The 22,240-nt window shown below is 45.7% G+C and overlaps 1 protein-coding gene across 1 annotated transcript in view; it reads right to left on the bottom strand.

Moving 5' to 3' along the window:
- MAP3K3 (mitogen-activated protein kinase kinase kinase 3) overlaps positions 1 to 22,240 on the bottom strand; it is a 51,265-nt gene that overhangs the window by 2,615 nt on the left and 26,410 nt on the right. Inside the window, exons 7-16 of the mRNA XM_037886775.2 lie at positions 18,926 to 19,046; positions 14,764 to 14,897; positions 13,870 to 13,943; positions 12,451 to 12,518; positions 12,072 to 12,164; positions 10,822 to 11,013; positions 8,718 to 8,866; positions 6,707 to 6,838; positions 4,123 to 4,252; positions 1,093 to 1,270 (exon numbers count right to left, since the gene is read on the bottom strand). Of these exons, the coding sequence (XP_037742703.1) occupies positions 1,093 to 1,270; positions 4,123 to 4,252; positions 6,707 to 6,838; positions 8,718 to 8,866; positions 10,822 to 11,013; positions 12,072 to 12,164; positions 12,451 to 12,518; positions 13,870 to 13,943; positions 14,764 to 14,897; positions 18,926 to 19,046 (1,271 nt within the window). The remainder of the gene's footprint in view (positions 1 to 1,092; positions 1,271 to 4,122; positions 4,253 to 6,706; positions 6,839 to 8,717; positions 8,867 to 10,821; positions 11,014 to 12,071; positions 12,165 to 12,450; positions 12,519 to 13,869; positions 13,944 to 14,763; positions 14,898 to 18,925; positions 19,047 to 22,240) is intronic.

Here is a 22,240-nt window from a genome sequence, read left to right as displayed (position 1 = left end):
GCCTACAGCAATGGCTGACTGCCAGGTGGCTGGATCGGTTACGTTTCTGTGTCTCCTCCATACACATCTACTCAGAGACTAACATGGAACTGGAAAATTCTGACCCCAAAATAACCATCAGGATTGTAAAGCCTGGAGCTCAGCCAACAGCAGCGCCTCTCTGATGGGAATGGACCACTGTCAGCATCAAAAGGAAATTTACAACTGCATCAATCCCGGGAGGATGCACATGTGCTCCATTCTTTCCCAGAGATTCCTAGTTGGGAGAGATCACTGTATACGGCAAAAAATTTTCAGTTACAATTCTGTTAAGTAGTTGTATGAAAAATAACGCAGTCCTCATTTAATTAAGGAGACATAAGCACTGCTTTTACTGGTAACTCTTAAAGCTGCACAACTTAACTATAGCCCTGGCCAGCCCACTGTCTCTAAAAACTAATACTTCAGGGATTTGGGACTGTTAATTCCTCTATTGCGTGAGTACTGTTTCCTGACTTGTGCTAATCCTAATGTGTATACAATTTCCATGCGTCTGTCTGCCAGTTCACCTCAATCCCGACCTACAGCTCCCCTGCTATTCCAGTCTGAGGCATTCCCTCCCCACAGTTCTGTCAATGCACCAAAATCCTAACTTTTGTCTATAACATGCCATGCACGCTTATGGCACTGTAGACAAACTGAAAACAGGACTCTCTCCTAAGTTACTTTCTGTCTAATCTAGATGTGACACAGTTAAGGGATATGGGAAGATGGAAGTACAATAAGAGAGAGTCTTGAACACAGACATCTTGATAGCATCTTCCCTCCTCCCTCCACGTGATGATGTAATAAGACAGAGGGACCACAGCCTTGTAGAATGGATTTTTGAAGATGAAATTGCACAATACGGTCCACAGCAGCCCTGGGTCTCAAGCTGTGATCAACTAGCCCAAATTGTGTCAAACTCATTTTCATTTTTGATTCAGGCTAAGTTTGAATCCAAATCTACAGAGGCAGGGCTGATTCATTAACAACTGACCACATCACCTAGGTCTCAAGAAAAGCTGTGAATCTCTCTATGGAATATAGATAAAGCTCTGAGCAATTCCTCACCATACATCCGCTTTCCTTCCATAACCCTCTCCGCTGATCACCTCTGGGCTCATCCAGTATGGCGTGCCGGTGACAGAGCGGATACCTGTTCCAGACATGCAGATGGTCTGCAGCCGTTTGCTGGCCCCAAAGTCCCCAAGCTTCACATTCCCAGCAGAGTCACGGAGAATATTGGCTCCTGGAGGGAAAAGAATTCAGGCAGCTGTTGTACAATCCTGCTGTCGGATTTGCAACCTGTAGAGTTTACATCTGATCCAGATGTACCTGGGTCCAGGATAGGATCTTTCCCAATTAAGGCTCTGGTGACCTGCTATGCCACCATCTTTGTTCTCCAGGCTGCAATCAAGCCATCTGTCAACAACTGCCACTTTAGGGAAAAACACAAGGAAGTGAAGGGGGGTGGTGGTGGTGGGGGGGAAGTGCTGAGTCAGTGTTCTCATTGTTGCAGTGTCTGCAAACAGGTCTGGCAACCTATAAATGGCCCCTCTGGTCAATGGCTGAGGCTGTACATAGCTCTGCTGAAAGGGTTCTTGTCTGAGTGCAGGTTTGGTGTATATTCTGCTTGCCAGAAAGCAAAGATTAGCAGATGGAACTAATTAGATAACTTTGAACTCCTGCAATGAACAAGTTAGCCCATGTTACCTGCTTGGAGGTCCTGTTTACCCTGGCCAAAGGGAACTGGCAGATGGTGGCTTGCTATATAGATGTATGCTAGAGCCTAAGAAGGGCCTTTTTCACTCCCTTCAAGCTCACAGTGGGATCTGGAGCCCCTCACTGTTGCTGTCTGATAAACCTTACATACACCTGCTCTGCCTTATGTCAAGTGCCCTCTGTAGGGCAGCCTTGGGTTTGCAGGGCCCTATGCAGAGTATTATAGGGGTCCACCCAGTTTCCTGGAGGAAAGCGTGTAAATCTGGCATGGAGGATGGGGATGTACCAATGAGTAACCTGCCAGGGAGCACAATGCTCATGTGAATAGCTTTAAGATATGTACAAGACCCAGCACGAAGATGGTTTTAGCACCAACGACTCACTCATCTTTATCAGCCTAGTAATGATGTGATGAGGACTGACAGACCTTATAGGGTACTCCACCTTCACCAGAATGCTCCCCCACCAGCCCTCCACTGGATAACAGGAACCTGTGCTGACAACTATTGTTAACCCTTAGGAGACTGGCTGGCTCCTAAGAAGATAATACTCGGAACTGGCAGTTTAAGGATTTTGTGGGTCACACAGGACGTTAGCGTAGGAGGCCAGAGAAGATGTTCGGCAAGGGGGAGGTAAGATAGGTCAGGACAGCAGCCTGAAGGAAACCCTGCTGTCAGAAGCTGTTGCTGGATCTAGACGTGGTGTTCTTAAGGCATCCTGCCTGTCCACCAATGAGGCGGTAGCAGTTTGGCTAGGCACAGGCTAATCTAGGAGGTAACCGAAAAAGAAGCAAAGTAGGTGACAGCAGGTGGGGAGAGAGGGGATCAGCCAGGAACAAAACCTCGCTTTGTTGGGATGAGAGAGAAAGGGATCAGCAGTTGCAGACGAGGGATTTTAAACATTGTATCTCCTCACAATACCATCCTTATTAGAACCACCAAATGTCAGCTCTTCCAGAGGCTGCAAAGCGGAGAACAGCGCTGTGACGTTGCACTCTGTATGATTTTATGAAAATATGTTAATGAGTGTGAATATAATGTAACTGGAATATGCTTCATGCAAAAGGTCTTTTGTAAGGTATCATTACAAAGCTTATAATTTACTGAGTGTGGTCATCCTATTTGTATAAATGTAACACTCTTGTATCTGAAACTAGAAATATGAACTATAACTCTGAGGTCGTATTGTAATTATGCAAAGTGTGGGCCATTAATGGTGGTTTGGAATCTAGATGGCTCCCATCAGCTAGACAATTGACTGTAGATGGCTCTATTTACTTGTAAGTCTTCCTGTATACCTGTGAGCTGGCAAGTGTGTAATGAAGTCTTACAGTGACATGTGACCATGTCATCTGAACTGGAATCCATCTTTAACCTGGTGCTTTTCCATTTAGAAGGAAGGGTGGGAACCCAGAGAAGGACAAAGGACTCCCGCCTTTTGCAAAAGATATATAAGGGGGTGGAACAGAACAAAGGGGGCTGCAGTCATGAGAAATCCCCTACCTACCACCTGAGCTGAAACAAGGACTATACCAGGGAAAGGATTGGGCCCAGACTAGGAAGGCGCCCAGTCTGTGAAAGAAGCTTATTGAAACATTTCTGAGGGTAAGATTTCATCTGTATTCAGCTTCTTACTGGATTGGGCTTAGACTTGCGTGTTTTATTTTATTTTGCTTGGTAATTTACTTTGTTCTGTCTGTTATTACTTGGAACCACTTAAATCCTACTTTTTGTGTTTAATAAAATCACTTTTTATTTATTAATTAACCCCAGAATATGTATTAATACCTTGGGAGAGGTGGGGGGCGGAAACAGATGTGCATATCTGCCTATCAGTGTTATAGAGGGCGAACTATTTATGAGTTTACCCTGTATAAGCTTTATACAGGGTAAAATGGATTTATTTGGGGTTTGGACCCCCATTGGGAGTTGGGTATCTGAGTGTTGGAGACAGGAGCACTTCTTAAGCTGTTTTCAGTTAAGCCTGCAGCTTGTGGGGGACGTGGTTCAGACTTGGATCTGTGTTTGCAACAGGCAAGTGTGTCTGGCTCAAACCAGGCAAGGGACTGAATTCCTAAACTGGCAGGGAAAACAGAAGTAGTCTAGGCACATCAGGTGGCATTCCTAAGGGGGTTTCTGTGACCCAACCTGTCACAAGTGCGTACAGCTCTCCTCTTTCTATAGGTTACTGATAAAGGTCCTTAACATGTACTGCTGACTGATCTGGGCACTGAGAAGGTAATCAAAGGAGACGTCACACCGACAGCTCAAGCTGGAAGCTTCCAAGAGTGTGTTTAGTTTTTAAACAGACCCCAAACATGACATGCAGTGTCCTATATAAACACTCAGCCCTCATCCGAGACCGGCCTGATGCTCTCACCCTTTATGTCCCTGTGCACGATCATGTTGCTGTGAAGGTAGGAGACGCCCTCAAGAATCTGGCGGGTGTACTTCCGGGTCACGTTTTCCGTCAGTGCACCATAGGCCTTCAGCTGGTCTTTCACTGAACCCTATATCAAAAAGCAAATGGACAAGATTAGCTCGGAAATGACAAGCCATAGGATCCGCAGAATCCATTCATTACCCAAGAGTTTGTGCTCACAGCATGGTCAGCTATTCTGAGCTGCAAACTAGCTAAAAAATATGTTTTTCTACCAAAAAGATCTAATCTCTTCAGCTCCTTGTCCTCTGGGGTAGAGGGATCAGACCATCTTGACTTCTCCTTGGTGGCTGTCACAAATAATGATCCTGGGGTAGGATGGAATGTAAAAATACTCTAATCCCTTCAAGGGGACCCAATATCTGGGGTCTGCTTGGATATTGCACAGATCAATGCAGGACTAGCAGCTGACAAACTTTTTTTTGTCAACAGGTTATGAAAATTAAAAAAACAAGTACAGTAACTACACTAACAACTTTGGAATAAGAGAGACTTCAGTAGGACACAGGTTCCATCTCGCTGCCCCAGGCAGTGATAAGTAGGGCTTTATGTCGGTCACAGAGGTCGCAGAAGTCACGGATTCCATGACTTTCTGCAACCTCCGTGACTTCTACAGCAGCCAGTGTGACTGACCCTGGGGCCAGCTGCTTAGGTGGCCCTCAGGACAGCTACACTGGCCAGTGCGCCTGGCCCCTGGGGCCAGCTGCTTAGGTGGCCCTCAGGACAGCTACACTGGCCAGTGCGCCTGGCCCCGGGGGCCGCCCGAGCAACGGCCAGTGCGCCTGGCCCCGGGGGCCGCCCGAGCAACGGCCAGTGCGCCTGGCCCCGGGGGCCGCCCGAGCAACGGCCAGTGCGCCTGGCCCCGGGGGCCGCCCGAGCAACGGCCAGTGCGCCTGGCCCCGGGGGCCGCCCGAGCAACGGCCAGTGCGCCTGGCCCCGGGGGCCGCCCGAGCAACGGCCAGTGCGCCTGGCCCCGGGGGCCGCCCGAGCAACGGCCAGTGCGCCTGGCCCCGGGGGCCGCCCGAGCAACGGCCAGTGCGCCTGGCCCCGGGGGCCGCCCGAGCAACGGCCAGTGCGCCTGGCCCCGGGGGCCGCCCGAGCAACGGCCAGTGCGCCTGGCCCCGGGGGCCGCCCGAGCAACGGCCAGTGCGCCTGGCCCCGGGGGCCGCCCGAGCAACGGCCAGTGCGCCTGGCCCCGGGGGCCGCCCGAGCAACGGCCAGTGCGCCTGGCCCCGGGGGCCGCCCGAGCAACGGCCAGTGCGCCTGGCCCCGGGGGCCGCCCGAGCAACGGCCAGTGCGCCTGGCCCCGGGGGCCGCCCGAGCAACGGCCAGTGCGCCTGGCCCCGGGGGCCGCCCGAGCAACGATCCTGGGGGTGGCCAGAGCAGCCGCTGCTCAGGCCACCCCCAGCAGCTGGTGCCTCTGGCACCGACCCCCTGCCACCAGCAGCCCTCCGGTCCCCCGCCCACCTGAGCAGTGGCTTCCCCCTCCTGCCCACCCCAGATTTAGTCAGGGGTATTTTTAGTAAAAAAGTCATGGACAGGTCACGGGCCCATGATCTTTTATTTATTGCTCGTGACCTGTCCACGATTTTTTACTAAAAATGCCCATGACTAAATCGTAGCCTTAGTGATAAGGAACTGAGTGGAGGTTGGGGTCATTCCACCCTTTCTGGCCTTGGGAGGAGGAGTATGAACATGCAGAGCACATGCATGATCCCACCAGACAATCACTGGTTAAGCGATCTCAATCTCCTGCGCATGGGGTGTATGCGCGCCAAGAACGGGATCCACCTGCATAGAGACTTGAACACTGTGAGAACTCCAATTTCTCAAAACATTATCTCACAGATAAAGATCAAGGCAGATAAAACTGGACCCCCAAGTTTCAATGGTCTCTGATCTGATAACTTCCCAGATCCTCCAAAACAGTCTCCTTTAACCACCACATAATGTGCACGTTTGTTTCTGATGTTAGAGGCTAGAAGCTATTGTTTCAACACTGAAACTACAGGGGCCATCCCATGCCCCTGCATGTTTTCCAACCAGTGAACTTATCTGTATTCTGGAGGCACCCACAACATGGTATGCGCTGTCCAAACACACAGGAAGAAACAATCTCTGCCCTCTGAAGAGCTTCCAATCAGATGCAGAGAAAGGTTTAAAAATTCATGATCACATATTCTTGTTGTATAATAAATCCTCAGTTCACCCCAACTGTTTGTTTATTGGTTGTCTAATTTCTTGAGGGCTTTGTAGGAAGAGGCATTTAAAGGAAGAGAGAGGCATGGCCTTAGAGAGGAGTTCAGGGGGAGTGTTCCATGCACAAAATATAGGAAGAAGGTGTGGGAGAAATGGGCAAGTTGGTGGTTGAGACTGGAAGTAGGGAGGGGCAGAGCTGTGACAGGCCATCAAGGTTGAACTTAAAATGTTCAGGAGGAACCAGCTGAGAAGATTTGAAGCGTGGGGGGACCTGGTCAGAGTAACAGGCAAGGACAACAATTCTAACTGACGTGTTTGCTCTTACCCCAGGCATATACTCCATGAAAATGGTCAAGGTCTTCTCCGCTCGGTCCCGGAGGCAGCCATAATACTGAACAATGCGGTCATGCTGGAGATTCTTCAGCAGCTGGATCTCACACTCCAGAGCGCTCACTTCCTACAGATGTTGAGAGAGCAGGTTAGGTACAGTGCCTAAGGACCACCCCATTTCAACAACCCTTGCCCATGACACTGCCACAATGCCACTAATTTGACCCCTTGTGTCTGTGGGCTCAGCGTAAATCTATCCTCTGGATGGCATTAGTTAAGGCAGACCCTGGAAAAAGCTAATGTTCTAGCCACTATCAGGTTAATGTTTATTGTGTAAAAAGTTTGTAAGTATGATTGCAGGTGCTTCACATGTAATAAGGTCTAGCAGAGAGACACTGCTGTCCAGTGGGCTGAGTACCAGGAACGCCTGGTTTCTAGTCTTGACTATCAACGTCTTACTGCATAGCTTTGGCCAAGTCATTCAAAAAATTAACTATTTCGCGAGCTGTAACATGGGACTAGTCCTTCCTCCCACACTGGAGGGCTGAGGTTTTTTGTTTGTTTGTAAAAACAGTAATTGAATATAAAGCCCTGCAGATGTGCTAGGAATGAGTGTGTAGTATCCCCAGCCCTTTAGATACCAAGATATTTCTTAGGCACCCTTAACCTAAGAATTTCAATCACGGGTTTCCTGCCCAGATTTATGCTGGTAAGTTTTACTCAAATTCAAGATTAGGAAGGGATGCTGATCTTGTAGGATCTAAAGCATCTGCAACTGCACACAAAGATGCTCTCCCTTATCCTCATCACAGATGTAACAGGGTTTCATAGTACAATGGCAGGAGGGCTATCCAACAATTTCAGGCTGAATCAGGGATCCTGACTGCACAGGAGACACATCAGATTCTCCCAGAGAATGAAGACGCTGATCATTAAAGGTATCAGACCACAACTGGTTTGTAGAACAGCAGCATGTTCCTCCCCCAAAAGCATTCCCACTGATTCAGTCCTCCACACCCTGCAACAGTCTCCTCTGCCATAGGAAGCTGCCAGATTCCTCTCTCCTATTTATGGAGAAGGTGCATCTTTTCAAGAGGGAGGAACTAGGCACTACACAGAAAAATGGAATCAGGTCTGGGGTGCCAGCACCTCCAAGACATATTCCAGCCTGTTCTCCCTTGGCCCAGCATCACTGTCTGATTTACAGCAGAGATACGGTGTAAATGAGAGCCCACTATGGTCAGGGCCTCACTTAAATTGGGATCATAATCCCCATTGCTCAGTTAGAACAATTACTTCTTCATGGATCAATTCTCCTGCCACACAGTGAACTCGCTAGATGTTGGGAAGGTGGCATGTTAAACTGGCAAGGAGTCCCCTGATGGTAATGCACACTACAGTCACGGTGCGGGCACCAGCAAGTTACTCCATTACTCCTGCAGGCCACGCACCCAATGGCCCCCTGCTCCCATTTCAACAGGAATGCCAGTTAAAACTGATCAGAGCCAAGTTCTCACCCTGGATGTACAGTCTTCCTTTTGGCCAAGAAGATAGATATCCAAGTTCAGTTTGTTTAGAGAATAATAAATCTTTAGAAACTTCCTGAAATGGGTCAGCAAACCCAACACAAGATTTACCATTTTACCCTTAAGGGGGCTTTGCAAACACAAAATTGTATGTCAAACCCCCAAATGTCTCAGTGTTGGTTTTTCTCATGCACTTCTGTCTAACAAGGCCTAATGGTAGTCACTCAGCACCCGAAAGGAACTTGGAAACAAGCCAGTAGGGGATGGCGGGCCAAAAGTAGAGTGAGGAAATAGATTTCAGATTCAAGCTTAAGCTGTTCTCAACACTAACAGAAGAGTGATTTTTAAATGACACCTTGAAGCCTGGAACCCTAGCACAGGCCGCGGAAGATGTTAGCTTTCAGAGAGAGACATAGGCACATTACAAAATCTCAGTGTGCATGGTTAAGTTCGGCAGCTTTGAGGAGTTCTTTCAAATACCTTGCTTGTTTCAGGACTGTCTGGGTCAAACTGGACCTGTTTAGCTGCAAGCTCTCTGCCAGTGTCCACATCGTAGCACAAGTACACACGACCAAAGGCACCCTGTCCCAGAAGTTTCCCTCGTCGCCAGTTTATTGGGGCACTTGGAGCTGCAAACACAATAATAATTTGCCCTGTTACAGTGCTAGTTGAGGATCACAAGGTGCTTTACAAACATCAATTCCTACTACGAAGAGATTTCAATATCCATTTTACAGATGGGAAGTGACTCTCCCGAGGTCAGTGAGTCAGTGGCAGAACCCTGACTAGAATTCAGGGCTCCAACATGCACTCCTAGACCCCCGCTCTAATCACTGAATCACACTCATGCTAAAATGAACACATGGAACATAACGAAATGCTGTTGTGAAGTTCCACTTGGAGATTATGTCCCAAGTTGTTTCACTGAACTTAGTGATGCTTCACTCCGCCATCAGGGGTTCCACTGAGATAAATCCATTGGAATGCAGCAATCATTTCTGGCCAGGTAAGTGGTCTATTGCTTTGAAATGCAGCAATTCCTCCCCCTCAGCATCCACTCAAGAGAAGTTGCTATTACCTCAGGGGGGAGAGAGGCGAGTATTAAACCCCTAATCTTGCCGCAGTTGCTCCCTGTAGGGAATAAAAAGGAGTTGGGTGTCTTGCTAAGATCACTTCTTTCCTGCTGGAAATGACAAGAAGGATGACACCATTTCCAGGGGTCTTGTCAGAATTCTGGCTAGAGGAGTGTTTTGTGAGGGGACAAAGCCTTTGTTCTGTATAAATAGGAAACTCTGGTGTCAGATTCTAATAACTGAGCTCAGTTTTCCACTAAACTACATATTTTGCAGTCATTTACACCAGCACAGAGTGAGAAACAGGAGTAACATTAAATCAGGGAGGTCATGTTTTACCCCCACTTTGCATCTAATTACAAAGAAAAGCCTGTAAACAAAACATTTTCATTATAAAAAACAAAAAAAGCAGAAAGCAGCCAGCCGGACAATTTGAGGATGCAAAGAGGCATAAATAATTGACTTTGTTATTGGGAGTCAATGTTTTAAAGAGATACATTTGATCAAGTTAAATTTGCTTTAAACAGTTAAGTTTAGTGACTCAAATTTAGGGGTTAACTTTCGAAGTTACTGCACAAGATTATCTTTGATGCTCTCTACATTCTAACACTTTGTCCTTTCATACCTATTTTTATGAGGAAATAACTTGGATATTTTTATTCTTTACAAACTGAAACATTCCCAAACAAGTCTAGGGTTCCATTAACATGGAAATAAATCTTACCACCAGGAATCACAAAAACAAAAATAATTCTTAATTAGTAACATACTGTAGTCTGCAAGCATCATTCTACATACGATAAACTGTACTAAATAAAAACTCTTTAAGAACTGCTTTAAAACCCTGGACATCACCTGGATTCAGCTGATTTCAGATTTTACCTTGTGGCAGAATTGCCAATCTCTGTAATAGGAAAGCCCATTCTTTCAGTGTGAGCTTGCAGCAAACAGCCCACTGCTGGTATGGATCATGGTGAGGGACAGTGCTGGCTATTTTAGGGACTGCTGTCAAAGTATTTTTAAATCCACATGTTCTTATTTAGTGACACTAGAGCTATTTCAGGCATAGCCAGCTATTGGAATTTCTCTTACACAGTCAGATCATAATGTACCAAAATGGGAATTGCTGAACAGTGTGTGACCAGAACAGACTGGGAAGCAGAAAACAAGCCTGATATTCTAAGTCTGGACATGGTTTCCTAGCTGGACTCTCACTGGCTTCTCCCACCACAGGTCGGACCTAAAGGCTATCCAGCAGAAGGGGCACCAAGCTCTGAGACCATTTGTTTCTAAGCATCAGGACCAGTCTACCAGAGGAGCCAGAGTAGATGGCCATGTTCAAACGCAGCCCTGAGGCTGCATGGCTTTGGAGCAGTTTGTCCTAGTGAAGCTCTTGGACAGATGGACACTAACTCCAGGTCCACTAAATTAAGAGCCTTCTCCCCGCATCCATGCTGGCTCCCTTCAGCACCTATTGTCCCAGATTGGCTGCTTTGGCACCTGACACTTACATTTGGTTGGGATGTTCCTTTCCTGCACAGTAAGGGCATTCTCACTGTCAGCACTCCGCAGGCGCCCACGGGGGTCCAGGTACTGCAATGCCAGGCCCAGATTCTCCCCATTGGTGCTCAAGGAGCGGCTTGATGGCACTAGCGTGAATAGGTTCCCTTGGTGCCGCCGTATCCGGGGGAATGTCCTCCGGCCTGAAGATATTAACAATGGGGAAGAGGGAGAGAAGGACAAAGAAAGTTAAGTGTGCCAAATAACCTAGGCACAAACAAGAAAGCATGGCCAGAGCCTGAGTCCTGGGGGGAAGGGGAAACCAGACATGTGAAATCCACCACAGTGCAGGTCACACACTGAAACATGCACATTCAGAGAGCATGCTACTTGAGCGCAGGACAACTTACCCTGGATCATAACCAAGAGAGACGGGAGGGGGAGTCACTTTACTTCCCTCACTCTGAGGCATACCTCCTCAGCAGCCTCACTAAGCTCCAAACAGGAACTTACTCTTAAATTAAAGCAAAGATTGAGGAGCCTTAGTGGGCAAGCTGCCATGCAAGCTCCGAGGCTTGCTAATGGCCACACAGGCTACAGTAAGAGGATTGAGAGACTGGCTTGCCAGGTAACACCCCAGGCTTACAAACATAACACAGCACAAGGGGTAGTTAAGTAGGGTACACAGGCTAAGACCAACTTAATCTCTAAAACTACCCAAGCAGCCAGCAGGTCCTCTAACACACTTATTCCTTCAAATCCGTTACTGTCTTACTAAAAGGAAGCTTTAAAGACTCTTTAAAGAGAGCACAGTGAGCCGGACAAGGTATAGCTGGTGCCAAGGATCCACGCCGGATAAAAATAGCAGAGGGGATCCCCAAGGTAGAAGCCTCTTTAGGTTATGGTCTCCAGCCTGTGGCCAAGGTGCTTATTCATCATCCCAAGGAAGGCACTGTTCAGCAGGGATGCCCTCAGAGAGGGAGAGCAGAGAGGGAGTAAAGGATGGCCAGCCTGCATCGGTAGGGAAACCTGGTATCACACATGGCAGCAATCATCTTGAGCTACCACCATCATGCATGGCACCAACTGTGTACACAAGGAAGCTGTGTGTGGTGAGGCTCTCCAAACAGAGGAGTTACAGTTGTGCCCTAGTTGTTAAGAGTTTCCCACAGCCACCCAAAGGTGCTGGCTCATCTCTAGAGCTGCTGCCTCCTTCCCCTCCAATTTCAACCCAAGAGGCGAAGGGCTGCAACATACTCACCGTCACTGTAATCTTTGTGTTGCATGGAGACATGGTAGCGCCGAGGGTATGTCCCCCCTTTCCCTGCTTTGTCATAGATTTGATTCTCACGATCTGGTACCAGGTAAGAAGAAGCAGAGGGAGACTCCTTATGCAATGGTCACAAGTTCTAATGGCAGCACATTCCACTATCAGCAGGCTTCATAGGAAAAGGCAGTAAATTCATAGCTAGATTGAAAAGTTCTCAAATGTACCCAGCAAACAAGGGGGGATAATCACCAAAAAAACAGAAAATATAAGGAGTGAGACTAGTAGCTGCACATAATAAATTAGCTACACTAAAGTCAGAACCTGTATTAATATCTATAACAGATGCTTTTTATACTGGGTGCTGATATACCTGAGAATTCCTGTCTGTTGTCGGGGAAGCTTTGCGCTCTGGACATCCGTGATTTCCGAAAAGAAGGGCTATTTAAAAAAAGAGCACAAGCCATTTCAGACAGATATTTACAGCAGTGGACACTGCAATGAATTCAAAGGAAGTTAATTCAGCTCCACATGGGTAAGTGCAGTTTTCAAACCTCTGGCCCAGAAGCAACAGAAAGATAAGATGCTACACAGCAATATGATTGCTGCTGCAGTGATTTATTTCCTGCTTTTGTGCTATGGAAGTGAAAAGTTAAAACCCGGCTAAACCCAAGTTAGCTCGGTTTAATCTCCCCTGCCATCACCCCTGCTGATCCAGCTTGTGCGCCTAGACTATTTGCTCTCTGAGATAGAAAGTCTGTTACGGGTTTGACACAGTTCCCCTACTATTCAGGTCAACATACACTTCTCTCTATACATGACCAAAAGCAGCCACCTTGCCAAAGTACGAACATGGTTAACAGCATCTTTTGAAAAAAGAAAAGGAGTACTTGTGGCACCTTAGAGACTAACAAATTTATCTGAGAGACTAACAAATTTATCTGAGCATTATTTGTTAGTCTCTAAGGTACCACAAGTACTCCTTTTCTTTTTGCGGATACAGACTAACACAGCATCTTTTGAGTCTCTCTCTCTCCTGCTCCTCCCCAACACATGGAATTCTTTGACCATGCTGAAGAATAGCCCCTTCCTTGGCAGCAGTGGCAGGAGACTTTGACAAAGGTTTCCAAGAGGTTAAGGTGTGGTTACACAAATCTAGTTTTCACCACAAAACCAGGCTTCTCACATCCATTTCTCCTAAATAGGTTTAGATGGAGTGAGATTGACCCACCTTTCAGATTCCCTAATAAGAGGTCTTACTTAGCCTTCCTAGATCCTGGCCAACCCCCGCCCCCCTCCAGGGAGCAGCCAAGTCCCCCTGTTGCCAGCAGGGGGGAATTTAACAACATGCAGGAGGAGGGAGAGAAATCCCTCATTTCCCTTTGGAATAAATACTACATCATTTTATAAAACACATGGATCTAGTGTAATGATATGCCCCGTAACATCACAATTTGTGTGTTTTTTTTTAAAAGTAGTGTCTTGTCAAATTTCAGTGCCCTGTAGCCACAGGTTCTCTGACAGTCTAACCCCACACAATCTGCATACACTGAAAGGCTGTATTTTAAACAAACAAGCTATTTAAGACCCATTTGATTCGTTTATTTTATTTTCTGGCAAAACCACAATCTTAAAATGCAATTAATTCTCTCTAGGAAGTATATTGGGAAATTATGTAGGACTATGATTCTGTTGTCTCTAAGTAAAATGATTTAAAGTGCAAAATAAACTGACCTTTACATAACCTCATCACAATATGATCACATAAGAGCTCTTATCAGTCTGTCCGTACCTGTCTGCTGATCTGTCCAAGGACTGACAACTTCCTGATATGGAATTTTCAGCACTGCTTAGAGGGTCCAACATCTGTAAAACAAGGTAATAAAACTGCAATAGTAAGCTGAGTTGATGTTACCACATAAGACGCTGCATAGAAGGATGCAGCAGTCACCATTGCTCATCCAGAGTGAGTGACTGGGATTAGTCCAGAAAGGGAGGGGAACTATTTAGAAAGTACATCCCAACAAGTCCTCTGGGGGGTGAAAGATGGGATTATGGTTGCAGCAGTTCGGAGCCACCATGTTATTTTAGATAATGGAGAGCTCTGACATGCACGATATGGTTGGAGTCATACAGTCTGTGTTTGTATATTTAAGGAAGGAAATATACATCATACTGGAGAACAGTCGGCCTCACAACGTATAGAGCTGTCCCACCGCCCCAGCCTTGCCAATGAGTGTCACGCCCCAGCTCTCATCTGTGGGCCCCATTTGACTCCAGCAGCAGCAGAGATTCCGTTCCCTAACCGACCTCTCCACTCACAAGATGCACTGTGGCCCGGTTCCTGGTGTGTTTGAGTCTCTGCAGCCTCTGCTCAGACAGGGAAAGATCCCAGAGCCAGGGGGTGGCGACCCTAGGCATCCGTGTCAAGGGTACACAGAGCAGCTCATTGACAGGTGGCGAGCCTGCATGGGTTATGCCTGGGGATTGCTCCTGGCAGTACAGCAGAGGGTTTCAAGGGCTGCACTGGAGTGGTACATAAACTATGCACCTATAAATGTTGTGTAACTGAACGAGCAAGCAGCAGCTGTTTGCTGGTGAATATTCTAGGATGAAGGCAGGCACAGGAAAGACTGCCAGCAGTGTTGGTGCTTACTGGATTTGTTCCCCACACGTTTATACTCACACACTGTTCACTGGTCTCTGGGATGAACTCGCCTTCACTGTTTATGCTGGTGTAAGACCCCTGGCGAGCAATTCGCTGTTGCCTCTCTGGAACATACCCAGGGGGAGGTGAACTTCGGCCTGTGTTCTGAGAACCTGGACCACAGATACAGAGGGAGGTTTATTATCCAGATGCTTAATGAAGAGATTGTGTGCATGTACATAAAGACAAAAAAGAAAGTCAGGAACAGCTTGAATTCTGGAGCTCTCAAACATTCACGATGGTGAGAGCAATTCTGGAGCTATCGTAACAGGTATGTGCAGAGACTGAGCTCAGAGGTGCTACTCAATACAATGGCTGCATTGCTGGCAAGTGAATAATTTGACAAAAGGACTGCTGTTTAAAATACCACGCAAGAGTCACCTGTGAAGCCCCTGAGTTCCAACAGATCACAGCTATCTATCCTGCCCTCTTCTCCTTTTTGAAACCGACCTCATGACACTCCAGGTGCTGTCTCCCATATCTCAGTGCTGGCAGGAGAGTGCAGCATTGAAAGGCAGAGGGCCTCCTTGCTACCCTGACCACATAATGGAGACATTATCCCCTTGCTTCCTGATCAGCTTCTGCCTACACAAAATGCTCCTGTCAGGATAGCCATTATTAATTACTACATGCAAAACACAGCACCATTTAGTTTGAGCAGCAGCATCACTGACGCCTAACTAGCATCACGTGCGCTAGCCATTCCAACATTTAGTGTTTCATTAAATATACATTATGGGAGACCTGCAGCAGTGCTGGGTTTCATTAGTAAGCACACCCAGCAATCTTCTCCTTGCCATGTGAGATTGGTACTGCATAAACAGCTTGAAGACTGCACTGCAAAGATTAATGGTTTAGTCTCAACCAGCCTGAATGAGTCAATGACTAGAGGACAGGAGAACAATTTCTAGGGAAAAATTGAGAGCACATCACATTTTACTTGAACTTAGGGCACTGTGGTACTTACTGCAAGAGGTTTCTGGTCAAGCATCTGCTTGACTAGAGTGTACGCTGTTTACTGAGGGTAACCTAACCCCTAGCATTCTTCTTTCTGTGCATCTCAGAGTGCTTCATAAAAGGAGGGGATAAGGATACTGACACACTTCACAAAGGGGGAAAACAGGCAAAGCTAGGGTAAGATCCTGATTACCAGAAGGGCTAGGCTAAGCACTTACAGCTCCTTCTGACTCAAGGTGTGAGTGATCAGGACCTTTAGAAAAAAATATTAGGACCAAGGCGACTTGCCCAAGGTGACAGAGTGAGTCAGCAGCAGAACTGGGAAGATAAGACTCCCAGACTTGTGCGCTTATATGATGCTGTCTTTAACCTATGCAATATGCCCAGCTGCTACAATAGGCACATGAAAACTGGTAAGCGCCTTCCTAATGACAATATTTCATACAGCTCTTCCCCCAGTTTATTACACCTGTGATAGTGAACTGAAATCAGGGCAACGTACATGCTATGGGATAACTTGGAATGCGTCGGGCACCCGAGCATGTGCAAAAATTTACATCTGCTTTTAAAAAAATTACTGCCTGATTTTCCAAGCAAGTCTACAGGGGTCACATGACACTGGTAACCAATTAGAACCAAGATAAACAGGAGAGCATGCTGTATTGTTAGGCGGAGTCAAGAGAGCATACTTTCACTTTTTTCTGATACAATGCCATGGCTTGATGAAGGGAGCCCAAGTCCCGCTGGCTCCAGGCCAGCCACTATTGTGGAAAGGTCACCATCACTGGGCAGGAAAAGGAAGTCGGTTCTAAATCAATGTATATCAAAGGAAGTGAGTGGAAAAAAACACAAGTGCTGCTAGACAGCACTTACCATTTTCAGTTTTGTTTTTTGTTTTTATAAAACTTATCTTTACTCCAGAAACCTCAATTGCATAGCAGGCTTTAGGCAGACTGCCCGCTTTATATGATGGGTATCTACACAGGTGTATTCTGCACATCTAAACCATCACAACAGAACACTGCTCTGTATTAGTCTCCCATCTACATCTGGCATAAAAGCAGAGCTTGAAATCCTCCAGGAAATTGGGTTACATTCTTCATCCCAAATTGGGGGGGGGGGGGAGAAAGAGCAGCCACCTTCCAGAGATCTAGACTGATCTATAGGCTAGAGTACAACCATATCAGTGACAGGAATGGAGGCTTATCAGTGTTTATTTTTGGGCTACAAATGAGGTGCCTGCCTGCCACCTAATCTGTCCCCCAGCTTGCCAGGGCTGAGTAAATCTGCTGTGAAAAGTGATATTCGTATGTCTGTTAATATCACTTTTCACAGCAGCAGACTTGTTAGCTAGCTCTGAGGCAATGCAAAGTGATATTAACAAACATACAAATATCACTTTTCAGAGGCAGACTTACTAGCTAGCAATTCTATTAAAAAACGTACAAACAACAAAAAAGACAAGAACATGCAAAACACCTTATTTGTATTTCTATTCTGTTTAGGTCCAGTAAATAGAGACAACTGTACATTGCTACTAAGTTTAAAAAAAACCCTACATAAATTACAATGATTTGGACAGGTATATGTGCATATTTATTTGTTTTTCCTAAAGCTAATTAAGTTTTTCAGAAAAATTGTCAGACCGGCCACCAGCAAGAGGCCGCACTTCGAGGCCACCAAGAAATTTGTTGCAAAAACCCCTGGAAGGTATACTTGGTCCTGCCTCAGTAATGTGGGACGGACTCAAATGACCTCAAAGTTGCTTCTAGCCCTACATTTTTATGATTCTGTAATTACACATCAAGATTTAACACACAAAAGAAGCTTATTTGTAAGTCACATTTGCGGATGGCATTTCTGCCCAAAGAGCTTTCAAGGGGTGTCTCAGAGTCTGTTTTCTCTGTTTTCACATTAAAAGTTTACAGCCTTTAAAAATAGTAACAGCTCTTAGCACTTCTCACCCACAGATCTCAAAAATACTTTACAGTTATGCAAGGGAATATTACAGATAAGCAGCTCAAACTAGTCAAAGCCATTGCAAGCAGGGGTCAAAGATAAATGTATACATTCATGGTAGCTCTAGGTCAACATATTAAATAGGGCACTACAACTTGCCTTAATGAATGGTGTGCCAGGTCCTTAGCTGTACACACAAAAGCTTCCTGGGAAGTACTGAGCACCCAGAACTTCAAATGAAATGAACGGGAGTTGATAGCAGCTCACAAGAATTAGGTTTTCATTATGGAAGTGACCTTCAGTGCTCTGTTATGGCTGCTCTACTGCTGAACGAAATGCAGCTGCTTTGGAACTCATTACTGAAAAGTGCATGTCTGCTACAGTCAGCAGCCCTGAAAGGATCTTTCAACTGGAACATGAATTAATTAGAATAGCAGCTGTGAATAGCTCGAGAAATGGAAGGAAGGTACATTTATTTACTCTGATTTTCTTATTATTCTGAATGGGGCAGGCCCCAGCTACCTACCGTATTCACCCTTTGTTTGATCATCTGATACTAGCCACTATCCGAGATATCAGAATATGTGGGTCTCTGGTCTGATCTGCTATGGCAACTCCTATATTCCTAGTAAAACTTTAATCAGGGTGGCTGATAGATGCCAGAACCCAAGATTTATTTCATTGTAGTTTTGTGGACTAAAATGCCAGTCTAAATAAAAGAAGTTTAATGGACTAAATATGGCCTTTCCAAACCTCTAACCTCAATGAATTTCTGGGACATCCCACTTAGTAACTCTTTAGCTGTTCAACAGATTACATCAATATTCCTTACTATTATATCACAAACGTATAAAGGATAAGAAATTTTGATAAGGAATTATATTGTCCTAGGAAAAAGAAAAGGAGTACTTGCGGCACCTTAGAGACTAACCAATTTATTTGAGCATAAGCTTTCGTGAGCTACAGCTCACTTCATCGGAGCTGTAGCTCACGAAAGCTCATGCTCAAATAAATTGGTTAGTCTCTAAGGTGCCACAAGTACTCCTTTTCTTTTTGCGAATACAGACTAAGACGGCTGTTACTCTGAAATTGTCCTAGGAATATTCCTACAATCAGTCAATAGATTTCTCACAACTATGTCCTCTGACAGCATGAACACTAATGCCCAATGGATACACATGGCTAAGAATATGAAGATGGTTGGGAAGTGGTGAGAAATACTCACTGACAGACAGGAGCCTACTTCTGGGCTCTTGCGGCTGGTAGGCTGTGTTCACATCCCCCATAGATTGGGAAGTTTTGATCCTGACTTGTTTTGGCAGCCCCGAATGTGGTGAAGAACTAGTCTGGAGAGAAGAGAAAGCAGAAATTGAGCAGCCCGGACACATTTTCAGAAATATGAATTTTACTGCTAACAAGAAGGTGCATGAATGACAGCCCTGAAGACTGAAGTCCTTTTCATGCAGAGAGCAGGAACAATACAGGTAGCAGCAAGGCAAGCTTCCCAATTACAGGATGAAACAGGTGGAGAAGGTTCTGACCACTAGAAAACACTCCTCTTCACAATCTGGAATGGAACCCAAGGCTCACCATTCCTTTGGTGTCAGCAAACGTCTGAAACCCACTGGCAAAATGTCTGAGGGCTGTAATACACTGATCTAGTTCTGGTTGATGAGCTTGGTGTGGGGGTGGTTGGGCGGCCTTTAGTGGGGTGTGATATACAGGTGAGACTGGATGACCTGGAGATCCCTTAAACTATGTTTTGTCCTCCTCTAGGAGCTACAGAGGATGACAACCTACTACTGTTATCAGTTACTCCATCAACTCAAGTGTCAGAGACTGAGTTATGGATTTAAAGGTCCCAATCACGCTGACAAGCCACCTGAGTGTCAATGTGATTCCACATGATGGAATTTATTTCTTCTGGTTTTTAACAAGCTAGGAAATTGCACACAATCTACACTAAAATTATATAGTCAAACACACAAATTAGGAAATCACAAAATTAAGATTGCCTGGGCAACCTTAATCCAGCCCCCCTGCACATATGAACTCTGATAGTCTTTAATTACATGATCATATTTCCACACAATCTCTAAGTGAGTCAAGGAATAGATGGAATAATTCAATATTTTGTTTTATCCTCATTGTTCAGTGGTGTCACTCTTATTATAGCATACTATTCAAATGCTGCTGAGGGCAGAATTTTAATTTCCTTGTGGTCTTTTCTATGGTGCTTATCACAATAGTATCTGAGTGCTTCATAAATATTATCTTATTTTCACCTCACCAATGTGGAGTTGGAGGATTATTCATGTTTAATAAATGGGAAACTGAGGCACAGAAAAATTAAGGTCAAAATTGTTCACTAATTTTGGGTGCTCATTTTGACACACCTAGGATCTGATTTTTCAGAGTATTTAGCATTACGTAGTAATTTACATGTCCATTGCCTTCGGTTGCAGCCGAGTGTAATCAGTACTTCTGGTGATTAGATCCCAGGGTCTGAAGTTGGGCATCTACAAAATGAGAACACAATGGAAGTGACCACCTAGGAGAAGCTGGGTTAAAATGCCTTGCTTAGCATCATACAGGAATTCTTCTGGAGAGGCAGCGATTGAATCCAGTTCTCCAAGGTAATGTTCAGCTTTCTTAAACCTGAGACCATTCTTTCTCTTCTTGCAATCCCCTGCCTCATATAAACCTTCCAAATTCTGCAACAAATGAAGAAGGGGTCCTACGAACAACCTTCTATCCTCTGACTGAGGCGGGGATTCTGTGGAAAAAACTAGTATGTGACCATGTAATTAAAGACTGTTTCGTACTGCATATGCACAAGGGAGCTGAATTACGTTTTCACAGGCAACCTTTTGAGTGCTTCATTTTACATCAGAAGACTACGAATGTTGCAGTGTGTAACTGGTATATAAAATCTGACGATATTACTATACAAAATCAAAGCCCCTGAGCCAATGGCTTATTGGGCTGACAGGGTTAAGGCACGTCCGTTTCACAGCCAATAGTACACAGGGGGTGATGAGGCCAACATCACATCTGACCACCTTAACCCAACAGATCACACACCCGTTTTGCATCTGGGTGAATGGGACGTCAGTGAGAGACTGGAACCCACGACCTTCAGAATTGTAGTCAAGTGCCTTAACTACCCAGCCACTGCACCTTATATTACTATACACAGCATGCAAAATATTTAAAAAGTCATGGCTTGATTTTCAGGTGAACAAAAAGAAAGAGGGAACTAAGCTTACCCCCAAATCAGTTTTTTTCAGATCATAAGGTGGTGCAGCTGAACAGAGCCTCACAGGGTCTGAAGGACATATGCAGGAGAACTGAGGTGATATAGAGCCCTGCTAGACACCATGAATAGGATTTCCAAAAGCACTCAGTGTTAGCCTAACTCTGCTCCCAGTGAAATAATGGTAAAACACACTATTTCAATGGGAGCAGAGTTAGGCCAACCCCACCATGTATCTACCCAGCTATTAAAGGAACATGGAGAGCACTGTCTCTGGGGGCAAAAGGGGCAGCAAGAGTGAAGGGCATGGATGAATCTTCAACAGAAGCAGATAGCCCGACTAAGAATGCCATCAACACACCTGACTGTAGTTACATACAGACACAATGCCAGTTCTCTCAGATCTGATGAAGGTGTTTCCTATGGAAGGGAAGCTAAGCCAGTAAGCAGATGCTAGCTGTGGCTACCGTTAAACTAACGCAGATTGTGTAATCCACTGTCCTCTGACTGCTTCATAGAGGTGCCTAAGCAACTAGAGATAAATTACCAACATTAATTCTTTCAGTGACAAAGGGACGCTCTATTTTAATGAAGGGTTTGGGATATCGTTTATCTAACCCAGTAGATAAGGACCTAGTCTTCAGTCTACCATAGGATTCCCTAAGACAGATGTTTACAAAAAATTGGGTAGATATCTTTTATTTAAACCCCCCAACAGCTCTCCTCTTCACCCTGCCCCTCCCTGCAGCTGACCAGACACTGCAGATCACTAATCGCTGGCAACATACACATCAAATTCTCTCAAACATTGCCTTCCCACCGACAGCTGCGGCAGCAGCTGAGATTGGTTAGGCCAGCCTTACTAACTGCATGACCATCTCTGTTGAGAGCCCTCGCCTGTCTGGCTGGACCCCCTGGTGGCACCCCAAAGCCAGAGCTTGCTGAACAGCAGGGTACAATGGAAGACTAGTTACGTTCATTTTTTTCCACCAAGGCAACACTTTTGAGGCAGGGGTTGGAGTGGGGGTAACGATTACAGTGTCTCAAGTTCTCTCTCTCTCTCTCTCAATTTTTTTATTTGAGATTTTTTTCTATGGACCAGATCCTCAGCTATTCTATATTGATGTAACTCCACTGAAGTCAACGGTGTTACACCAAAATCCAATGAGGATCTAGCCCTACTACTCAATCTTCTCTACAAGCTCAGTTGATTGGCTATAGCAGTGCCTACCATCAGCATCTGTACTGTTAGAAAGGATCAAAGGCAGAGTTTCTTTTTAAAAG

Source organism: Chelonia mydas, chromosome 27 (assembly GCF_015237465.2).
Source record: "Chelonia mydas isolate rCheMyd1 chromosome 27, rCheMyd1.pri.v2, whole genome shotgun sequence".
In the NCBI taxonomy this organism is placed as follows: Eukaryota; Metazoa; Chordata; order Testudines; family Cheloniidae; genus Chelonia; species Chelonia mydas.
This window is presented reverse-complemented; position numbering and strand designations above follow the sequence as displayed.